The following is a 22,318-nucleotide window of genomic DNA, read 5'->3' as shown; positions in this document are numbered from 1 at the left end:
GTGCATAGCAGATTAGAAAACTTAGAAGCAGGGTAACCTTGAAAACAATGTGTAGTATTTATTACATAGTTGATTTTTTTTTTAAAGTAAACTGTATGAAATGGAAATTCATAGTTTCATACTGAATCCTCTTTATGTTCTGCTATATAGATGGAAATTCTTTGTGTTGTATTTAAATTCAAAATGAATAAAAATTTTTAAAAAGAACAAAAAAGTCCTTGGATGAAGTTATTTTTGAAGAAATAATGAGGTTTTTTGTTGTTGTTGTTAAGTTTTACAAATGGATAAATAAGCCCAATGCAGTCAATTAAATTCAGACACCCTTATGATCCATCCCAACAAGTTACTCATATACACCCTTATTTAGGATTATGAAAATACAGGACTTCCTCAATCTTAAATCATAGTTTGGCTAATGGTTGTGAAGTCAAACACAGAAGAGCATACTGGGTTTGTGCAGATATTTCATATTCTTGGACCATGCAACATGGTATAGTAGAAGAACTGGATTTGAAAGGAAACTCAGGTTTGAATCTGGCTTGGCTACTCACAACCTGCATGACTTGGGTCAAGTTCCATAATTTCTGGGTCTTGGTTTCCTTATCTAAAATGAGGAGGCTGGAAAAGATAATATTTAAAGGGCCCTTCCTATAATGTGATCCCTTATTCATAAGTGATTTCCATTTGTGTCTTCCCAAGACATCCTGGATTTCAATCTGATTACAGATCCTTGCGTAAAGAAATGATATATAATTTTTGGTTTTCCTCTTACCATGTGAACTTAGCGAGATTTGCTTTGTATTTTCAAACATCTAATTTCAAATAACTGAATTAAGAACGTTGGAAATTTCTATACTAAAATCTTCCTAATGTCAAAATGAGCACTTTTCTCCTAAGGGGTAAAATTATCACCTTTGGCTAGATTAGAAATTTTCACATAGTGTACAAAGGGGCTAAAAACTAGCAAGAAAGTGAGAGGGTATCCTATGTCTGTAATTTGAAATTCTGGATTTGTTCCTCTTAGTGCGTATTAAAATAACATTTATTTTCTCTTTCTTTTACCAAACTGAGGATGTTTGGTAAAATAAACACATGAGACTCTGACTGGCTTTTTTTCATAATGTAACCTATCATCTATAATGAATTTTCAATGGTAATGTAGAGCTTCCTTCATCTATGATCCAGAAGGGAGGGAGTTGGAAGAAAAAAATATGGAAAGGCATGAATAAATTCCAGAATACACACCTATGTATTTCATAGCTTTACCTAACCACTAACCTCTCAATCTATTGTATCTTCTGACTCCACAACCCAGTTGAAACCTCTTTCCAAGGTTATTGACAACCTCTTAACTGCCTTCCTCAGCCCTCATTCTACTTGACTTCCCTGTACTTCTCACAATGTCTACCCTCCCCTCCTCATGAATACCTACCTTGCTTCTATGACTTGCCCTCTTGATTCTCCTGTCTACCTCTGTAACTTCTCAGTTTTCTTCACTTAATCTTCATCCTTCTCTGGCCCACTAAAAACATGCACAAATTTCAGATATAGCCCTTTTTTTTTTTTTTTTGTTCTCAGTAATCTCATCAGCTTTCAGTTCACCTATCATCTCTATACAGATAAATTTCAAATTGATTTATAATCCCTAATCTGTCTTCTGAACTACAGTTTTATGTTACCAGCCACCTTAGTGGACATCCCATCAGCATCTCAAACTCAATATATCCAAAGTAAACTTCATATTTATCCCCCAAATCCATCCCCTTCCATTCCAAGTTTCTGTTGAGTGAGTCTGAGACATAATCTCAAGATCATCCTGAAAACATTTCCCTCTCCCTTACTCCTGAGTCAAATAGTTATCAAGTCTTGTTTTACATTACAGATGCTAACCTCTCCTGCGCAGCTGCTTCTCTCTACCCATGACTTCTACCCTGGTTCAGGGCCTCATTAGCTCTTCTTGCCCAGACTAGGACAGCCTCTTATCTGGTCTCTCTGAAATCTAGTCTCTTCCTTCTCTAATCCATCTTCCACACAATTGCCAAATTGGTATTTCTAAAGCAAAGCACAGATGTGACCATGCCATGCCTGCTCAAGGTGCATAGTGGCCCTTTTTTTATTTCTAGGATAAAATATAAACTCTGCCGATTGGCTTTTAAAGTCCTTCACAATCTGGCTTGCAAATTAATTTCAAATTACTCTCCTTCACATACTGTATATTCTGGGCAAACTTGCTGACTTGCTATATTCCCCACCCCCTGCACATGACATTCTAACTCCCATCTCTGTGTCTTTGTATGGGTGATTTTCCCACTTTCCTCAATCTACCCCTTAGAATTCTTAATTTCCTTCTAAAGAAAACTGAGGTATAATCTAAAATCTTTCTTTCTTGGAAGAACTTGGTATATATGTGTGTTTACTATCTGGGTAATTACTGTAATCCCCCAGTAGAATGTAAGCTCCTTACTACTAAATCTATTTTGTTTCAAAGGTTTCTTGAACAGGATACCCAAGTTTATCTATAATTAAAATATTTTTTAAAGTAGAAACTATCCAAAGGAAAAGCATAAAACTTTTTTTTAAAATGAATCATTCCCTCCAAGACTATTAATTAAAAAATCTTCATAGTTTAATTAAACAAACTCAAAACTTAATTACAACTACCATGTCCTTGGGAATCAGCAACTATTTATTAAACAAATATCTCAAATACGCATCCTCAACATGAATCATGATGCTTTAACTTGTGACTATTCTGATATCCCCCTTTACGTTTGCTTCTATCTTATTATTATTCATTTCCAGATTCAGATTTTGCATTACTTTGGAAAGCATGTCATCTTTTTTATCTCCTGAAGCAGCTCCTTTGTTAAGAGTTCCCTCTGCTATAATAAAAAACTGTTCTGTTGGCTGTAGAATGCTTAGTCCATATCCATTGTTGCTATAAATATGATTATTATTCATCTTCAGTTTAGGGGCAGGAAGAACCTGTTGGGGTATTAAAATTGATTAGTTTTTTAAAGCATAACTTCATGTTTTCCCTTACAAAAGTATAAAGATGAGATAAATAGCGTGATATTAACACCTAATTTCAGCTTAATCAGTCTATTAGTTAAATAACTATCTTTAAAAACATTAACTGTAAACAGTGCTACTTGTTTCAGTTTTTAATAAGTGCTGCTTTCCATACTCTGAATAGTAAAAACTATAAGATATACTTCAAAATGACCAATTCATCACTTTAATATATCTAGATTAATATTCTTACAAAATTTAATTGTCCTCATAAATAATTCTTTTAAAATGCTAGTAACTATTCTATTCAGACTTACTTGATGGATTCTTCTATGTAACATAATCCTTCAGACAAGTCCTACTTGGATGTGACCTTGGATTCTCAAAAGCAGTTCTAACAGATAGTAAGTTCTAAAAGTTTCTAAAAGCTAGAAAATCTTCCATGTATGGGCCCTTTGATAGACTGAGTCTGCTATCTAAAGACAAGCTTAATTGGATTATTACCAGAATTATGACCACCTGGGGACAGTTCAGAGTAGTCACACTATCCATTCTACAATGATGGTAGCAATAGGGGAAAAGAGAAAGTGAATTAAGAATAACACAATCTAGAAGCATTAATTTAACTGTTGATACTCAGTCTTTGTTGCATAACCAAGAAGCTGATATAGTACTGGGTAGCACATTAGAAATACCTTGTTATGGTCTAGGAACTACGTTTTAGGAAAGAAAGATAAGATAATTTCTGTCCAAAGTCTTGTCTAAAAGACTCATCTTTCATCAGGATGGTGAAAGGATCAGAGAGGATACGAAATGAGGATGAATGTCCCATTTAGCAGTCCAGTTGGCCTATCTTTGTCACCTGCCCTGCCACTGTCCCCAGGTACCCTATCTCCAAGTGTACCCAACCAACTAAACTTCCAGAAATCACATTTTAAACCTTGACTGATACATACAAACTCACATATACATACATATATGTAGCAGGGCCCAAAAACAGACCATATGTCCAACAATCAATCCACTGACCATCCTCTCATCTGCCTTGTCAAGTATTGTTCCCACTCCTGTTTTCTACCCCTTGCTATGGACACAATAATCAAATCAATACTACTATTGCTTCAGGAAAAGGCATGTCATTTTGATAGGAAAATGGATCAACTTGCCATCTCTGTGACTCCCCAGTCCAAAATTCACTTCCCTGGTCATCAGTGCCCTTATTTGTGTGTTGTATCCTTTGGAATGTAAAGCTCCTTGAGGGCAGACTGACTCACTTTTTAATTTCTATTCCCAGCATCTAGTACCGGCATAAGCACTTAATAAATGGTTTTTCATTTATTTCTTCATTCATCAATACAAGGAGTTGGAGATGTTTAGCTTGGATACAATAACTGGGGACAATAAGGGGACACAATAACTGTCCCTAAATATTTCAAGCATTGTTAATGCAGAAGAGGGATTAGATCTGTGCTACTTGACTCCAGGAAGCAGAACTAGAAATAACAGGTGGTAGTTGCAAAGAGAAAGATTAGGTTTTACATGAGGAAAAAACTTCCTAAGAAAAATCGAAGAGGCTGCCTTGAAAGATTCCCCCTTCACACTAAGTCTTCAAGTAGAGACTGGACAACCAGAGTTGTAGAAGAGAGTCTTCATTAGATACAGGTTGAACTAAAAGGCCCCTGGAATCCTTTCTTATATTCTGATACTGTGTAGAATAAATCTGATGTCCCATTGTCCTTTATTTTAACCATCTGAATTTCTATAATGAATATTTTAAAATTCTTCCCAGTAAAAACTTTAAGATAACTGAAAAAAATGAGATTACCTTCATATTCACCCCACCTAAGGTGCTTTTTGAATTGTCACTAGTTCTAAGATTATTGCAGTGATGAATTTCATTTCTTTCCAAAATGGCTATGCTGCCAGGATACAGTTCAACACCAGCACCCTGCAAATTAAAAACAAGCAAAAAGCCAACAAAAATTACAAGCTAAAAAACCTCATGAGCTTTAAATCTGAAACTGTTTTCTTTTTTAAGGAAAAAAGGCTTCTGTTTGACTTACGGAAATTCAAAGAATGGAATAGGTGTTTAAATTCTGAAACACCATGAAAGAACATATGAGTGTGGCAAACTTGCAGAAATCTCCTTTGGAAAATACGGCTAGAATATGGCTAATGTGGAAACATGTTTTCCGTGACTACACATGTACAGTCTTTATCAAACTGCTTGTCTTCTCAGGGAGGAGAAAGGGAAAGGATTTGGAACTCAAAATTTTAAAAAACAAATGTTAAAAAATTGTTTTTATATGTAATAAGAAAAAATAAAATATTAAGAAATAAAAATGGAAGGAAAAAAGAAAACAAGGATAGAAGGGATAGTAAGATCATGTAGTCCAATTCCCTGCCATCCTACACAAGTGTAAGGATATTCTAAAATCTCCCCTTCAATGTTAATTTCTATCAAGAAATTAGTTATCCCTTTCACATCTCGACCTTCCCCTTTGAAGATTTGATATATTGCAAGTTGGCATAAGAAATTAAATGGGAATTTTTTGGGAGTTTTGTGGAAATTGCAGACAACATGCAAAGAGGCCAGCAGATGATACAGAACCTATGACCAAATACCCTAAATTTTACAATAAGGTACTGTAAAAACCCCAAAAAAGAAAAAATTCAGACTTCTTTGGTACAAAGGGAAAAGCAAAAAATTTTACACATATTTTTCCAGATCATGGTGTGCTGTGCCCTTAACCCCTACAATGTAGAAAGGATAATTGTACTCTTCATGCATCAGTTTAAGTCTACCTTTCTTTGTCCTGGACCAAAATAAAAAGTGGGTCATCATTCTAATAATTAATAAACATTTTACTCCTTATTTTATTCTTTTCCAAAATTTTTTATTAATTTCTTATTAGATTTTTTTCCTCTTGATCAATAACATTTTCAGCTATCAAATGAATTGTCTCTGAATTTTTAGGTCCTATTTTTTAACTCACTGATCTGTAGCAATGTCTGATACTTCATAAATGTTTCTAAAAAGTGTGTGTGTGTAGTGTGTGTATTGAATGTAAAGTTTTATTTAAAAGATAAGAACTTTACATTAATCAATTCACATTTGGTTTTTACTCAGTAAGAACCTTTTCAGTCATAGTTCCATAAACTAGTCTTCTCATCTTGAATCAATATGATCTAGTGTTTTTCCCCCCTAAATGTACTCTTCAACCTGTTTTCTGAATTAGCTTGCTTTAGTTTCTGATTACTTTCTTTACTTTACAAAATAATATGAAATCTGAATCTTCTCTAAATAGCTGCCAATTATTTGCACATGAAAACCACTTAACTTTGTTCTAATTATGCTCTAAGTAGTGATATTATTAAAATTAAATACCTGAGCTCCAGTAATTTCACTGTCAGTGATAGTCAAAGCCGCTCCTGTAAGAACACATACTCCTGTTCCTTCACATTTCAATACACAGTCCTCTAGGGTCATGTGACCAGATTCCACAACCACAATACCATCCACAGTCCCTTGTTGTACCAAAGTAAGATGCATCAATTTCACATTTTCAGCTTTAGATACTACAAAACTGTCACGAGAAGGTTCTGAAGTGATCACAATCTCCTCTCTCTGTCCAACTCCTGATTTACAGAAGAAAATATATAATTACTTAATACAAGTAGAACAGATTTAAAGTCTTTTGGTCATCTAGTAATAAAAATTTTCCTTTTCATATATACAATAAAATGTCTAATAAACAACTGAAGAAGACACTTATCTACAAGAGCTTGATTTTTCCAAATTTGTTTTCTCAATTACAGGGTAGCACAATAGAAACAACCTCTATACTTACCCATTTTTCTATTCAAAATCTTTCACTTAAGGCCTACTTTAATGCTTCACTGAAGTCCTACTCTGTTGTGGCATGGACTTGACTGATTTCTTGAAGGTTAATGCTAGCATAGTACAATCTCTGGTAATTCCTATGAAACTGGAAAGGCATGACACATGGACTAAGTGAAAGACTATCATATGAAAAGCAGACAAAGATTCAAAGAATCTCATCACCAGAAGGTTAGCTACAAGGTAATGATATTTTTGGTCACAGCTACTTATCTATCAAGAATGGAAAGTTTGTAAGCAAGTGACCACAGTGATGAAAACAGATTAATCAAACAACAAGAACTTATTAAATGCCTACTATATGTATCAGGCAGTATGGGAGGCCCTGGAAATACAAAGAAGGAAATAAAGCTATTCATAAAGAATTTACATTCTAAATGGGGGAAACAAGTAGATACTTAAATACATACAATATAAATATAAAGTAAATAAATACTAATGCTTACCAAGTAATTAAATACAAGATAGTTGGGGAGGGAGGGCACTAAGCAGTTGATGGAAGGAATCAGAAGTTTTCATGCAGAAGATGTTGCTTGAGCTGCAACAGAAGGGACTATGAGGTGGAGGTAAGAAAGGTGTGCACTTCAGGCATGTGGGATTGTCACTACAAAGGTATGAAGACAGGAGATGGAGTGTCAATAGTGTAGGAAGGGAAGTAGAGGCCAAAAACAGACTTTGGGGCTAGATTTTAAAGGACTTTATGAGTTAACTCATGTTCATATTTTATCCTAGAGGTAATAGGAAGCCACTAGAGTTGACTGATTCCTCTGACCCACATGGTCATATCTTTGCTTAAGACAAATGACTGTGGTATCAGCGTGTGTGAATGGGGAAAGACAAGGTGGGAAGATGGAACAGTGGTCAGACAGGAAAAGAACTACGAGAAAGTCGTGTAATGAAAACCCAGAGAGGAAATGGTGTCTAAAAGGAAGAATGTGGTCAACAGTGTCAAATGCAGCAGATAAGCTGAGAAGATTGATCATAAGATTTAGGGATCAAGAGGTCATGGTAACTTTTGATATAGTTGTTCTAGTTGCATGATAAGGAAAGAAGCCAAACTGCAAAATTAAGGAGTAGGAGGAAGTGGAGACAATTATTCAAGGAGCTTAGCTAAAAAAGAGAGGATATGGTATCTATTTATCTATCTATCTATCTATCTATCTAGAGGGGACAGCCCCAAGAGATGGCAGGGACTAGGTCTAAAGAAGGATTTTTTAGAATATATTCATTTTAATTTATTTTTAATGTTCTACAATCACTACCATAAAACTTTAGATTTTTTTCACCCTACCTACCCTCCAAAACCCCCCTCGCCCCTTCCCCCCATCCCCAAGACGACATACAATTCTATACAGGATCTACACATACATTCCTATTGAATACATTTTCACTGTAGTCATGCTGTGTAGAACTAAAATGGGAGAAATCAAAACAAACCAAAACATAATACACATACACACACACACACACAAAATGATCTGCTACATTCTGTGATTGAATTCCATAGTTCTTTCTCTGAATGTGGAAGGCATTTTGCCTTAGAAGACCATTGGGAATTTTTTATTTTTTTATGTCCTTGCATTGCTATGAAGATCCAAGTCTACCAGAAAAAACTCTCGCACGCTGTGGTCGTTGCTGTGCACAAAGTTCTCCTGGTTCTGCTCCTTTCATTCAGCATCAGATCATATAAGTCTTTCCAGGCCTCTCTGAAGTCTTCTTGTTCATCATTTCTTATGGCGCAATAGTATTCCATTACATTCATATACCATAATTTATTCAGCCATTCCCCAATTGATGGGCATCCCCTTGATTTCCAGTTTTTGGCAACTTCAAAGAGTGCTGCTATAAATATTTTTGTACATGTGGGACCCTTTCCCATTTTTATGATCTCTTGGGGATACAGTCCTAAAAGTGATATTGCTGGGTCAAAGGGTATGCATATTTTTGTAGCCCTTTGGGCTTAGTTCCAAATTGCTCTCCAGAATGGCTGGATGAGCTCACAGCTCCACCAACAATGAATTAGTGTTCCAACTCTCCCACATCCTCTCCAACATTTATCATTTTCTTGTTCTGTCATGTTAACCAGTCTTATAGGTGTGATGTGGTACCTCAGAGCTATTTTGATTTGCATCTCTCTAATCAAAAGTGATTTAGAGCATTTTTTCATATGATTATAGATATCTTTAATTTCTTCCTCTGAAAATTGCCTGTTCATATCCTTTGACCATTTATCAATTGGGGAATGACTTGTATTGTTGTACATTTGACTCAGTTCTCTATATATTCTAGAAATGAGGCCTTGGGGATAACCAAGATTAGCCGTAAAAATTCTTTCCCAGTATACTACATCCCTCCGAATTTTGGTTGCATTGGGTTTGGTTGTGCAAAAACTTTTCAGTTTAATGTAATCAAAATTATCCATCTTGCACTTCATAATGCTTTCCATCTCTTCTTCGGTCAAAAATTCTTCCCTTCTCTATAAATCTGATAAATACACTATTTCTTGCTCCTCCAGTTTGTCCATGGTATCAGTCTTTATACCTGGATCGTGTAGCCATTTGGACTTTATTCTTGTGTACGGTATCAGGCATGGGTCTATGCCTAGTTTCCGCCACACAGCTATCCAGTTTTCCTAGCAATTTTTGTCGAACAGTGAGTTCTTATCCTAGAAGCTGGGGTCCTTGGGTATATCAAACAGGAGATTGCTATATTCATTGCCTACTGTGTCTTGAGTACCTAGCATATTCCATTTGTCTACCCTTCTGTTTCTTAGCCAGTACCAAGTGGTTTTGATAACTGTTGCTTTATAATACATTTTGAGATCTGGCAGTGCTAGGCCATCTTCCCTAGCATTTCTTTTCATTAGTGCCTTTGATATTCTGGACCTTTTGTTCTTCCAGATGAATTCTGATATAATTTTATCCAGCTCTAGAAAATAATTATCTGATAGTTTAATTGGTATGGCACTAAATAAGTAAATTAATTTAGGTTGAAGGATTTTTTTTAAAAAGAATGAGATAGATTGGAGCACATTTGAATGCAGTAGGGAAAAAAGCAACAAAAGCTGCAGAGAAACTGGGGTTAAATAAAGATGCATTGGAGGAGTTAGATCAGCTAGTCAATAACAATTTATAAAACACCTACTGTATGCCAGGCACTGTGCTAAGCTCTGGAAACACAAAGAAAAGCAAGAAAGTTCCTGTCCTCAAGGAGCTCACAATTAACTGCATATGTAGAGATTATTTGGCTTTGGCAAGCAGGACCACCTCTTTGTCAGAGTGGGAAAAAAAGAAGGTAGAAGGTAATGTCACGAGGTTTTGAGATGAAGAGAATAGGAAAACAGAAATGCCAAAAAGCCTCAATTATTTCAGGAATTATTTCAGCTGAGAGAGAAAAGAGGAAGGAGGAAAGGTATAAGATGTTTACAGAGCAAAGAGGTTTGAAATAATTTTGTAGAGAGTGAGATAAGCAATCATTTGGAGAGGAATAAAAGGACTTCCCTGCTGCAGTGAAGGTCCAGATGATTTGTGTAACATCATTTTAAAATGTAATTTTATAATATATCTTTAATTAACAAGCATTTATTTTCTCTTTGTCAGCCCTCTACTGAACAACAAAAAACCAAAAACCATTATAATAAATATGCATAGTTAAGCAAAGCAAATTCCTGTACTGGACATGTCCAAAAACATATATCTCATTCACCTCTCATTTAGGAGATAGATAACAAATTTCATCTTCATTCCTTTGGACTTCAGTTTCCTTATCTGTAAAATAGGGCTATAAATGTATACACTACTTCTCTCACAGCACTTCTATGAATAAAGTGATTTGTAAACCCTATCTTAACATGAGTTATTACTATACTCATTTTCAGATTATTGTCACTAACATCAGATGTAATACCACTATTTAGATCTAAGAAAAAATTTGGTGACATCTATACTAGATAAAAAATATACACATATAATTTTAATATATAGGCAATACTGAAGGTCCATCTGTATTCAAGAGAAGACTAGGACAAACAGACCTAAATAAAAAATAAAATTAAACAATCAATTTGGCCTTTCCTTTCAATTAAATGTTTTTTGTTTGTATGTGAATTTATGTTATTGGGATTTTTCCCAATCAAATGAGATTAACAACTGGAAACAATATGAGTTCAAACCCTAACTGGTAGTAATCACCTCTGTGACTATGAACTAGTAATACTATAGACTACAGATGTGAAGGACTGTAAATCATATCAACCAACCTCACTTTAGAGATCTAAAAAATTAAAGTTCACTGAGGTGAAGGAAACTGTCCAGCATCATGCAGGCAGTACAGAAAAGAGGTGGGATTAGGAACCAAGTTCTCTGACTCCCACTCCAATCCTTTCTCCTGTGCAGTATACTTCATGAACCTCTTTAAGGTACAATGCCTAAGTTGTAAATGGGTTGTAGTCTCAGTGGAGGGAATTCTCACACTAATAAAATCACACATCCTTGATGTGGAAGTAAAAGAGGGACACACTGGAGAAAGTTAAACTTACAACTAATTTTTTTGGGGAAAAACTACATGAAGGCTGACACAAAAATATGTTTCTAGAACTTAAAACAATTTCCCCATTTATAACTATGGAATTAAGCATAAGTTTTACCATATATAATTATTCTGATGCCAAGAACTAGAAAAAAGAGGCAGGCTAACCTTTAATAACGATGTCATCAGTCAATAAGGCAAGGTTTGTAGCTTGATATTCTCCTGGAAAAATAACCACTGTGTCACCACTGTAACAGCTATCCAAAGCCAGATCTAAATCATCATGTTGTTGGAGAAGTGTGTCTGAAGATAAGTCTTTAACCTGAAAAAAAGAAACACTCTACTTCTAATAGTAGATTTACTTAATGAACTTATATAGGATTACAGGATTTATAACAAGAAGGTAATTTAATAGATCATGTAGCCTAATCCTTCCACTTTGTGATGAAGAAATAAGACAAGTAATTGGCCCAAGACAAGCAGACAGTAAGGCAGAGCTCAGTTTCAAACTCAGGTCCTTTGACTTCAAATTATTCCTTACCTAAATTACACCACACTCTTCCTTTTCTTAAGTAGGAACCCAGATGCCAGTGACAACTTGATCATCTCCCCACCCCCTCCCCCATTATCTAATGTAACCAAGTTTCCATTCTCAATACTGCCAGCCTGGTAGAGGCCCTCATCACTTCATGCCTAAAATACTAGCCTTCTAGTTTATCTTTCTCTCTCAAGTATCTCCCCACTCCAGTCCATCCTCCACTCAGTCAATAAAGTGATCTTCCTAGAGTGCAGATCTGACCATGTTACTCTACTATTCAATAAATTCCAGTAGTTTACTACCTCCAGGATCAAATATAAAAACCTCTGTTTGGTTTTTAAGGTTCTTCATGTAACCTCATCTCTTTACTTTTCTCAGTCTTCTTCACACTTCTCCTTCATGTACTCCTTACTACTCCTCAAACATAAACAATTCATCTCCCAACCCCCTGCATTTTCCCTGGATGTCCCTCAGGCCTTGAATTTTCTCCCCCCTCATTCTGTCTCCTCGCTTTCTTGGCCTTAAAAGTCTCTGCTAAAATTCTTAAAAGGGCCTCTGCAAGAAGTCCTTCTTGGTCCTTAATGTTAGTTACCTTTCCTCTGTTGACTGTCTCACATTTATCTGTTTATACACCGTTATTTTCATGTCATCTCCCCCATGACACAGTGCATATCTTGAGACCAGAGACAGTTTTTGCCTTTCTTTGTTGCCTCACTAAAGTGTCTAAAACATAGAAGGTGTTTAATGAATGCCTGTTAACTTGCTAATGACCTGATAACTTGAAATGGTCTTTTATTTTAGGAAACATGTCTGCTGTAACTATTTCAATAACTACTATAACATTCTATAGATTACAGAAGATTTTTGGAAGTCAGTCTCAAATCCTAGAACATGGATTCTTTTTTAAAAATTATTATATGGAAATTAAAACAGTTCTGAGGTACCACCTCACACCTATCAGATTGTCTAATACAATAAAAAAAGGAAAATAATTTTAAATATTGGAAAAGATGTGGGAAAATGTGGACACTAATGCACCATTAGTGGATGAACTGATCCAACCATTCTGGAAAGCATTTTGGAATTATGCCAAAGGGATATACTCTTTGACCTGGCAATACCACTGCTAGGTTTGTATCCCAAAGAGATTAAAAAAAAAGGAAAAGGACTTTTATATACAAAAATATTTATAGCAGATTTTTCTGAGGCAGCAAATTGGAAACTGAAGGAATGCCCATCAGTTGAGAAATGGCTGAACAAGTTGTGGTATATGACTGAAATGAAATACTCTTGTGCTATAAGAAAAAGCAGGCAGATTTCAGAAAACTTGGACAGACTTACATGAACTGATACAAAATGAAGTGAGAAGAACCAGGAGAGCATTATATAAAGTAACAGCAATTTTATATGATGATTAACTATTAATGACTTAGCTATTCTCAGCAATACAAAGATTCAAGACAATTCTGAAGGCCTTATGATGAAAAATGCTATCCATCTCTAGAGAAAACGCTAATGGAGTCTGAATGCTGATTGAAACATACTATTTTTTACTTTCTTTTTTTCCATGTTTTTCTTCTTGGTCTGTGTTTTCTTTCACAATATAACTAATGTGGAAAATGTTTTACATAACTACACATGTATAATCTACATAAAACTGCTTTCCATCTTAGGGAAAGGAGAGGGGAGAGAGTTAAGAATAGAATTTGGAACTCAAAATTTCAAAAATGAATGTTAAAAACTGTTTTCACATGTAACTGGGAAAATATTTTTAAAAGTAAAAAAATTTTTCATTTAAAAATTTTTTTTTTAGTTTTCCATTTTCTCCTTCCTTCCAGCCCCTCCCTCACCCACTGACTGAGAAGGCAAGTAGTAGGACATCAATTATAAATATGAAGTCATGAAAAATATATTTCCATATTAGCCCTGTTGCAAAAAAAGGAAGAAAAATAAAATAAGTTTAAAAAGTATGCTTCAATCTGCTCTCAAGAGTTCATCAATTCTCCCACTGGATACAGATAACATTTTTCTTCATGAGTCCTTTGGAACTGTTTTTTTTTTTTTTTTTTTTTTTTTTTTTTTTTAAAGCCAAAGAAAACAAAGTTTATTAAGGATTCGCCTAATTGGGTTGCCTCTTAAGGAGCCTAAGCTTTTGTAACGCTTGTATTCACAAGCAGGCCAGACACAATCCCAGCTAGACAGAGTCTGAGCTGGATTGAATCTCTGGAACTGTTTTGAATCACTGTAGTGATTAGAGTAGCTAAGTCTTTTACAGTTGATCACTGTTCTAAATAATATTTAGAGCATGGGTTCTTAATCATTTTTGTGTCATGGAATCCCCAGGCAGTCTGGTGGAACTACTGTATACTTTCTCAAGAACAATATTTTTAAATGCATAAAAATAAAATATTCAGCATTACAAAGGAAAGCCATTACATCGAAATAAAGATGCAATTTTTTTTTCTCAGTCAAGTTCACAGATCCTCTGAAATCCATCTTCATGGACTCTAGGTTAAAAAAACCATGGGCTACACATACAGTGTTTATCTTTGCTATTTTCTCACCTTCTTTTCAAGCTAATCATAATTTTAAAGTCATTTGGAACGAGCATTTCTTCACTTCATTGGTTCATTTGATAATCCCTATCTGTTTATGCAAAACAGTGAGCACAGAAACAGTGATAAAAACTAAGGTTTTACTTTGGCAATTTATTACACTTAGAGTCATACAATGTCAGGCTAAGAAGGAACCTCAGAGGCCTCTCGTTTTAAATCAGTTAATCTATCGTAATGGATGAAAGGTAAGGGAAGAACTGCTGAAATCATTGCTTATCACATCACACTGTGATCTATTTGCTTCTCTTCCCAAACTACAAAAGAAACTTCTTAACTATAAAATTTTCCAAACTCTTTAAACTCCTTAAAATATCATATTATCCTATAAAATTAGCTCCTGGAAAATTTTGTTTTATATAGTTAAGAATGACTAGGATTTTCTGAGGAAAGGAAGAAACTTTTACTTAATGAATAAGAAATGAGTAGCTCAGCCATTCTTCTTTCTTCTCCAACTATAGGGCAAAACAGCCTACAATATGCTATATTCCCCATGAGGAATAACTTACATGAACAGAAATCAGAGAATATATTTGTTGTACTAGAGAATCTAAAAATAATTTAATGCAATTCGATGAACAAAGATGGACTTTTTGCAGAAATATAAAATTATCTTTGGGTTTTTTAGGGCTTACCCAGCATAATTTTACCTATAGATATTTAAAAAGGTTTGCCAAACAAAGTGCTTTCACAGATATGAAAAATGTTAATCTATTTAAGAGTGAAGTTTTTAGCAAGGTCTTTCTATTCAAATACTAGTTCTATTCAAATAGTCATTTGTTATTTTTCCCTAATTGTTAAAGTACATTCATTTCATAACATAATTTACTAATTTACCAAGACATTCCTGTTTCCCTTAGAAGCAGTGATACTTTTTTCAAATTGATCTGTTATCTCATTAATTGGGTCATTTCCTCTAACAATGCAAAGTGCAACTCATCCCTATCACGTACAAGAATTGCTCACGTCCTTTTTGTAACTTCATCCCAAGTGTGTACCATATATGCTAGAGGCCTTTCTCACTTTATCCTCACATCATGAAGGTACCTTGTCTGTTAAGCTCTTATTATTCATTCTTGCATGTGACCATCTTCTCTTCCTTTTCTGACATTAAAGATAGTTTTTACTATTATTCTTCAGAGTTCCTCTTTGGTTATAAATTACAGACTTTTCCCAATCACCACGAACCTCTCCACTGCCTTCTGTGTGATACTCATTTTTAATTCATTGAAAATAATGGTATCCCTATGTCTTGCTGCCATATTATAATACCAAGAGAAATGCCACAAAAATGAGCCTTTGGTTTTATATATAATCAAAATTATCTGGTACTAGTTAAGAAATAGAAAGGTGGGTCAAAAGAACAGAGTAGACAAAACACAAAAGTGATTTAGTAACACTTTAGTAACAGTTTGACAAATGTAAAGATTTAACCTTGTGGCATAAAAATTCACTATTCCGTAAAAATTGTTGGGAAAACTGAAAAGCACTCTGGCAGAAATTGGGCATAGTCCAGTATTTTACACCATTTACCAAGATAAGATCAAAAAGGATACATGAACTAGATGTAAAGGAAGATGTCATAAGTAAATTAGAGGTTCAATGTTTTGGTTTTGATGGCTCAGAGTGAGTGTAAATAGCTATAGTTTCTGTTCTGGCCAGAAAATTTCCACCCTGATTGATCCTTTTGTGAAGGCAAAGTAGATCATCTTTTACCTCAATTCTTACCTAGCCTTAAGTACTGAATGGATTTACCTCAGACAAACTAAGACCTGGGAAAGACCTTAGCTTAAAAAGGCCAAGGTGTTCCACTTAATCTGGGGTCATCACCACTCTTTCTTGACCTATGTCTTGCCACTGGACTCTGATGACTCTCCAGAGAAGGGAATGAAACTGGTGACTTTCCAAGTTCTGCCTCACTTAAATCCTATTCATTTTCAAGTCCAGATATCACCTTCCTGATGTCATTGGTCCTCTTTGAGAACAAAGGACAAACAACAAGAAGTTAGAAGAATATTGACCATGTTACCGATCAGGTTTGTGTATCGGAGAATGTATGAATAAACAAGAAATAGACAGCATTGTGAAGTGTAAAATGGATAACTCTGATTACATTAAATTTAAAAAGTTTCGTACAAATAAAACCAATGTAGCCAAGATTAGAAGGAAAGCAGAAAAATGGGGGAAAATTTTTTGGACAATTTCTTGGATAAAGGTCTCTTATCTCAAATATACAGAGAACTTTGTCAAGTTTATAAAAATATGAATCATTTCCCAACTGATAAATGGTCAAAGGCCACGAACAGGCAATTTTTCAATGAAGAAATCAAAGCTATATATGTATATATATATCATATGAAAATGCTCTAAATCATTACCGATTAGAGAAACACAAATTAAAACAACTTTTGAGATATCATCTCATGCCTGTCAGATTAGCTAGAGTGAAATGTTGAAGGGGACGCAGAAAAATTGGAACACTAAATTCTTTGTTGGTGGAAGTGTGAACCGATCCAGCCATTTTGGAGAACAATCTGGAATTATGCCCAAAGAGTTATAAAACTGTGTATATCCTTTGAACCTGTACACTATTAGCTCTGTTTCCCAAGATGATCAGGAATAAAAGGTAAATAATATGTTCTAAAATATTTATAGCAGCTCTCTTTGTGGTGGCAAAGATCTAGAAACTGAGAGGATGCCAATCAATTAGAGAATGGATATTTGTGGTATATGATTGTGATGGAATATTACTGTGCTATAAATGATGAGCTGGTTGATTTTAGAAAAACATGGAAAGACTTGCATGAAATAGTGAAGAGTGAAATGAACTGAGTCATGAGTACACAGAGTACACAGTAACAGCAATATTGTTCAAAGAATATCTATGAATGACTAAGTTACTCTGAGTATTATAAATACTCAAATCAATACAATGGACCTATGAAGGAAGACGCTATCCACCTCCAGAGAAAGAACTGATAACTAGAAGTGTAAAAGTATGGTTTTACGTGTGTGTGTGTGTCTGAGAGACAGACAGAGAGAGAGAGAGAGAAATGGTGGCCTTCTCTAGTGTGGGGTAGGGAGGAAGACAGTTCAGAACTTAAAATGTAACAAAAAAATTAATTTAATTAAATAAATATTTTTTTAAAAAAGATCTAACAATTTTTTCCTCCATTAGTTTAAAAGGACTTTCCTGCCCTTTTTATTTCTCTTCAATTAAGGTTAATTGTTAAGATTTTATGTACAGTAGGGAACTGAAGAGAGCCTCTAAGCAGCCTAATGACTTCAGCATGCTAAAAATTCAACATTTGGTCTTCTGAAAGATGATTTATTTTTCAAAGGGGAAAAAGGGAAAGGAAGGAAAAGGGAATAAGCATTTATGTAGTGCTAGTGCTTAGCTAAGTGCTAAGTACTTTACAAATATTATCTCATTTAATCCTCACAGCTACCCTGGTAGGTAGATGCTAGTAGGATCCCTATTTACATATGAAAGAAACTGAGGCAAAAAAAGTGAAGTGACTTGCCCAGGGTCACATGGCCAGTAAGTGTCTGAGACTAGATTCGAACTTAGATCTCTCTGTTTCACCACATTTATCCTTAACTTTCACTAAGCCACCACAAATGACTTCATTTCCTTTGTTTCCCTCTTCTCCCTTTCTGAAGGTGCTCAGCTTTTCCTACACAAATTTAATAAATACTCCCCCTTCTTTTTATCACACAATTTCTGAGTATTCTTTTAAACAGTATTGACTACAATACGCTCCTCATCCTAGGTAAGAGGTCAGACCTTCCCATCATTCAAATTGAAGTTTCCAATATCCAAACTTCCAAGAAATTTTCCCCAATTAGAGGAAAAGTAGTGATTTCATCACCAACATGATTAAATTACCAGAATTTCTTCTAACTTCTCTACCTCCATAAAATACTTCTGATTGAACATATTAAGAAATACTTCATCTGTCTGAATCCTGTCAAGTTTACATTTTAAACTTCCCAAAGGCAACAATAATCTCAAATTTCTTTTTAACAGTACCTACCATAGTGTATCACATGCAAAGAAATATTTAGTAATTGTTTTCAATAATGATGAGGTAGATAGTTAAATTTGAATTAATAAATGCCTAAAGTACATTTCTTACCATTTCAGTAGTCATCACTTTTGCTACAATATGAGTTATAGTTTTTCCCAATTCTCTTTTTCCTTTCCTACGCCTCAAAATTCTTGGGAAGAAAGGTCCATGAACTCTGGAATTTAAAAATTCAGATATTTGTTTCAATCAAATGTTTTAAATGAATGTGAAACAGGCTGACCTAGTTTTATTTATTATGTTAGAACTTTAGTCATCTAGTCTCACAGGGGAATGAAACAGATGCTTTGGTAGATAAAAGTCTTCTCATCTCCAACACATACACACTCAGTGCTATAAATGTTTATTCAAGGATTTGCTAAGGTAAAACTATCTGTCAGGAAGAGGACAAAGTAAATAAATGATTACCATTGTCATTTGCTAAAATGCATTTTCTTTATAAAAACAACGTAAGTAATCGTTTTAGTCTTTATGTATGCATTTTTGAGACTATTAAGCTTACAATAAAGTGTTTTACAAAAGTAAGCATTCTCCACTGTCAAATTTCCAGAAACAGTTATCCCAAGTTTGAAAATCAAAGTTATTAAGTAAATACTTTTAAACTTTATCTGACAAGTAGCTAACCACATCACCAAAAATGGAAGTGACTTTATCTTAAACAGATAGGAAATGACTAATTACTGATGTGGAATTCATTTCAGAATCAGGTATCTGAGCAAAGAGTAAACTAGAGCAAATGTCACAATCAATATCAAATTAGAAGAATAAGAAAGACACTGAGTATGAATGCAACAGTTCAGTTTCACCTCTTCAAAAAGACCACAAATGCTAACAATTAGGAACTAGAAAAAAGACAAAGACACTGATTGACCTGGAATAATCATTTTCTCTCGAAGTGATATGAAATAGTCATCACAATAAGTTGGCCAAAGAGCCCTGAAACTGCCTTAGCCAACCAACATTCATTGCCTTGCCATGTAGAGAAACAGAAGTCAAGGTTCAACAGTTCAGAATATAAATTCATTTATAAAACATGAGGAAAACATAATGACAAAAGACTAGAAGCAGTAGTGCATTTAGTTTCATTGATAGCAAAAAAGAAAAGGGGAAGACAAGTCTTTAGAAAGGTTGGCTTGAGAGTTCTAGGGTGGAAGAGATCACTGTTAAATTTTCAGTGTGAGCATTTACACCTCAGAAATAAATAAACAGTTCAAATCAGGGCTTTATTGATTATCTAGATTTAAGAAAATATTAAGATGAAATATTAATAATGCAAATTTAATTTAAAAGTACATCATGCCCACATTTTTTTTTGCAGACAGTTGTGAAACATTTATCAGTACATTCCTGCCAGAGACCAATCTAAGCAGTACCAACAAAAAAATCGTTACAGTTGAAATTGTCAAGGGTCACACAATCTCTGAGTTGGAAGGAATTTCATAGTCCATCCAAGTCAATCTATATCTAAATAACAATCTCCTGTATGACAAAGAGGGGGAAAAAAGGCGAGTAGAAAGTGGAACATATTTGTCAGATTTTCTTTTTTTTTTTTAAACAATTTTTATTTTTTAAAATTACATTTAAAGATAATTTTCTATATTCATTTTTTTAAAACAATTTTGAGTTCCATAATTTTTCCTCCTCCCTCCCTATAAAGTTAAGAATTTTAAATAGGTCATACATGTACAATCACATGTAGAACATATTTCCTATTAGTTGTGTTGTGAAAGAAGAAACAGAATAAAATGGAAAAAAAATCATGAAAAAGATAAAGTGAAAATAGTATCATGCTTTGATCTGCATTGAGACACAAATTCTTTATCTAGATATGAACAGAATTTTCCATCATGAGTCCTTTGAAATTGTCTTGAATCATTGCATTGGTGAGAAGAGCTAAGTTATTCATTGTTGAGCAACACACAATGTTGCCATTACTGTGTACAATGTTCTGGTTCTGTTCTCTTCACTTCTCATCAGTTCATGTAAGTCTTTCTAGATTTTTCTGAAATCCACCTACTCATCATTTCTTATTTCATAATAATATTCCACTGCATTCATATACCACAACTTGTTCAGCTGTTCCCCAACTGATGGGCATCCCCTCACTTTCCATTTCTTTACTACCACAAAAAGTAGTTGCTATAAATATTTTTGTACATGTAGGTCCTTTTCCCTTTTTTATGATCTCTTTGGGATACAGACCTAGTAGTGGTATTGCTAGATCAAAGGATATGCAATTTGATTGCCCTTTGGGCATATTTCCAAATTGCTCTCCAGAATGGTTGAATCAGTTCACAACTGCATCATTAGTGTCCCAATTTTCCCACATCCTCTCCAACATTTATCGTTTTCCTTTTGTCAGCTTTTCTGCAGCAGTCTTTCATTGCAAATGAAACATTACTTGGGGTATAACATCTCAGTCCCATATATGAAGAATTAAGAATGGCCTTTAGTAAGAAAAAGTTGGGAAAGGATGCTGTTCCAGAGGAGAAGAACATACAAGAGAAATCTGTACAGATAGCAACATAACCTTGAAAGCACTGAGAGACTGTTCTACAAGTAACTGAAGAAAAGGAAAATGCTAAAAGAATAGGAAAAAATCATAAACAAAATTAGTATCCAATTTGAATCCTTACAAAATTCTTCTGAGACTGAAAAAATACAAACTCCAAAGAATTAAAAATTGAATTTCACCCAAATGGATGGGTATGGTGGGCATGAGAAAGCTGCAACATTTATTAAAATTATACAAGTGTTTATTATAGCAGCTCTTTTTGTGGTGGCAAAATATTAGAAGTTGAGGGGATGCCCATCAACTGAGAAATGGCTAAACAAGTTGTGGTATATGGATGTAATGGAATGCTATTATGCAATAAGAAATGATGAACAGGCAGATTTCAGAAAAACAGGGAACGACTTGTACAAACTGAGGTAAAGTGAAATAAGCAGAACCAAGAAAACATTGTACACATTATCAGCAACATTGTGTGATGATCAACTATGAATGACTTAGCTCTTCTCAGCAACACGATAATCTAAGACAAGTACAAAGCACTCATGATGGAAAAAGCCATTCACATCTAGATAAAAAACTGATGACCAAATGCAGATCAAAGCATTTTTTTACTTTATTTTTTTGTCTTTTTTTCCTTTTGATCTGTTTCTTTTTTCACAACTATGACTAATATGGAAATATGTTTTACATAATTGTACATATATAACCTATATAAAATGCCTAACATTTTAGGAAGAGGGGAGGGGAGGGAGAGAGGAAGAAAAATATGGAACTCAAAATCTTGTAAAAATAAATACTAAAAATTGTATTGACATATGATTGGAGAAAAAAGAAATAAATGAAATAGCAGCATGTGGGCCAAAATGTCCTCCTTGGACTACTTTATCTTGAGGAGCAAAAGTGGGGACCATCTTGACATTTAGGACACTAATCCCCTCTCCCCAAATCCATATAAACAAATGAGGGTAGTGGCAGAAAGGATTTCTTCTGGAGCTAATGAACAAGTTAAAAAAAACACTCCTCCAACATGTTATGGAAATTCTGCATTATCAGAGATTGAGCAATAAAACTTATACAGAAATGCAAGGTGAATCAATACCAGTAGTGTTATAAAAATGTCAAGCA

At 34.4% G+C, this 22,318-nt stretch overlaps 1 protein-coding gene across 1 annotated transcript in view; it reads right to left on the bottom strand.

Annotated features, from left to right (window-relative positions):
- Positions 1–2,604: 2,604 nt before the first annotated feature.
- SHCBP1L (SHC binding and spindle associated 1 like) overlaps positions 2,605–22,318 on the bottom strand; it is a 39,259-nt gene continuing 19,545 nt past the window's right edge. The window contains exons 6-10 of the mRNA XM_072648440.1: positions 18,730–18,835; positions 11,609–11,762; positions 6,401–6,651; positions 4,838–4,960; positions 2,605–2,985 (exon numbers count right to left, since the gene is read on the bottom strand). Of these exons, the coding sequence (XP_072504541.1) occupies positions 2,737–2,985; positions 4,838–4,960; positions 6,401–6,651; positions 11,609–11,762; positions 18,730–18,835 (883 nt within the window). The 3' untranslated portion in view covers positions 2,605–2,736. The remainder of the gene's footprint in view (positions 2,986–4,837; positions 4,961–6,400; positions 6,652–11,608; positions 11,763–18,729; positions 18,836–22,318) is intronic.

Source organism: Notamacropus eugenii, chromosome 2 (assembly GCF_028372415.1).
Source record: "Notamacropus eugenii isolate mMacEug1 chromosome 2, mMacEug1.pri_v2, whole genome shotgun sequence".
Lineage (NCBI taxonomy): Eukaryota > Metazoa > Chordata > Mammalia > Diprotodontia > Macropodidae > Notamacropus > Notamacropus eugenii.
This window is presented reverse-complemented; position numbering and strand designations above follow the sequence as displayed.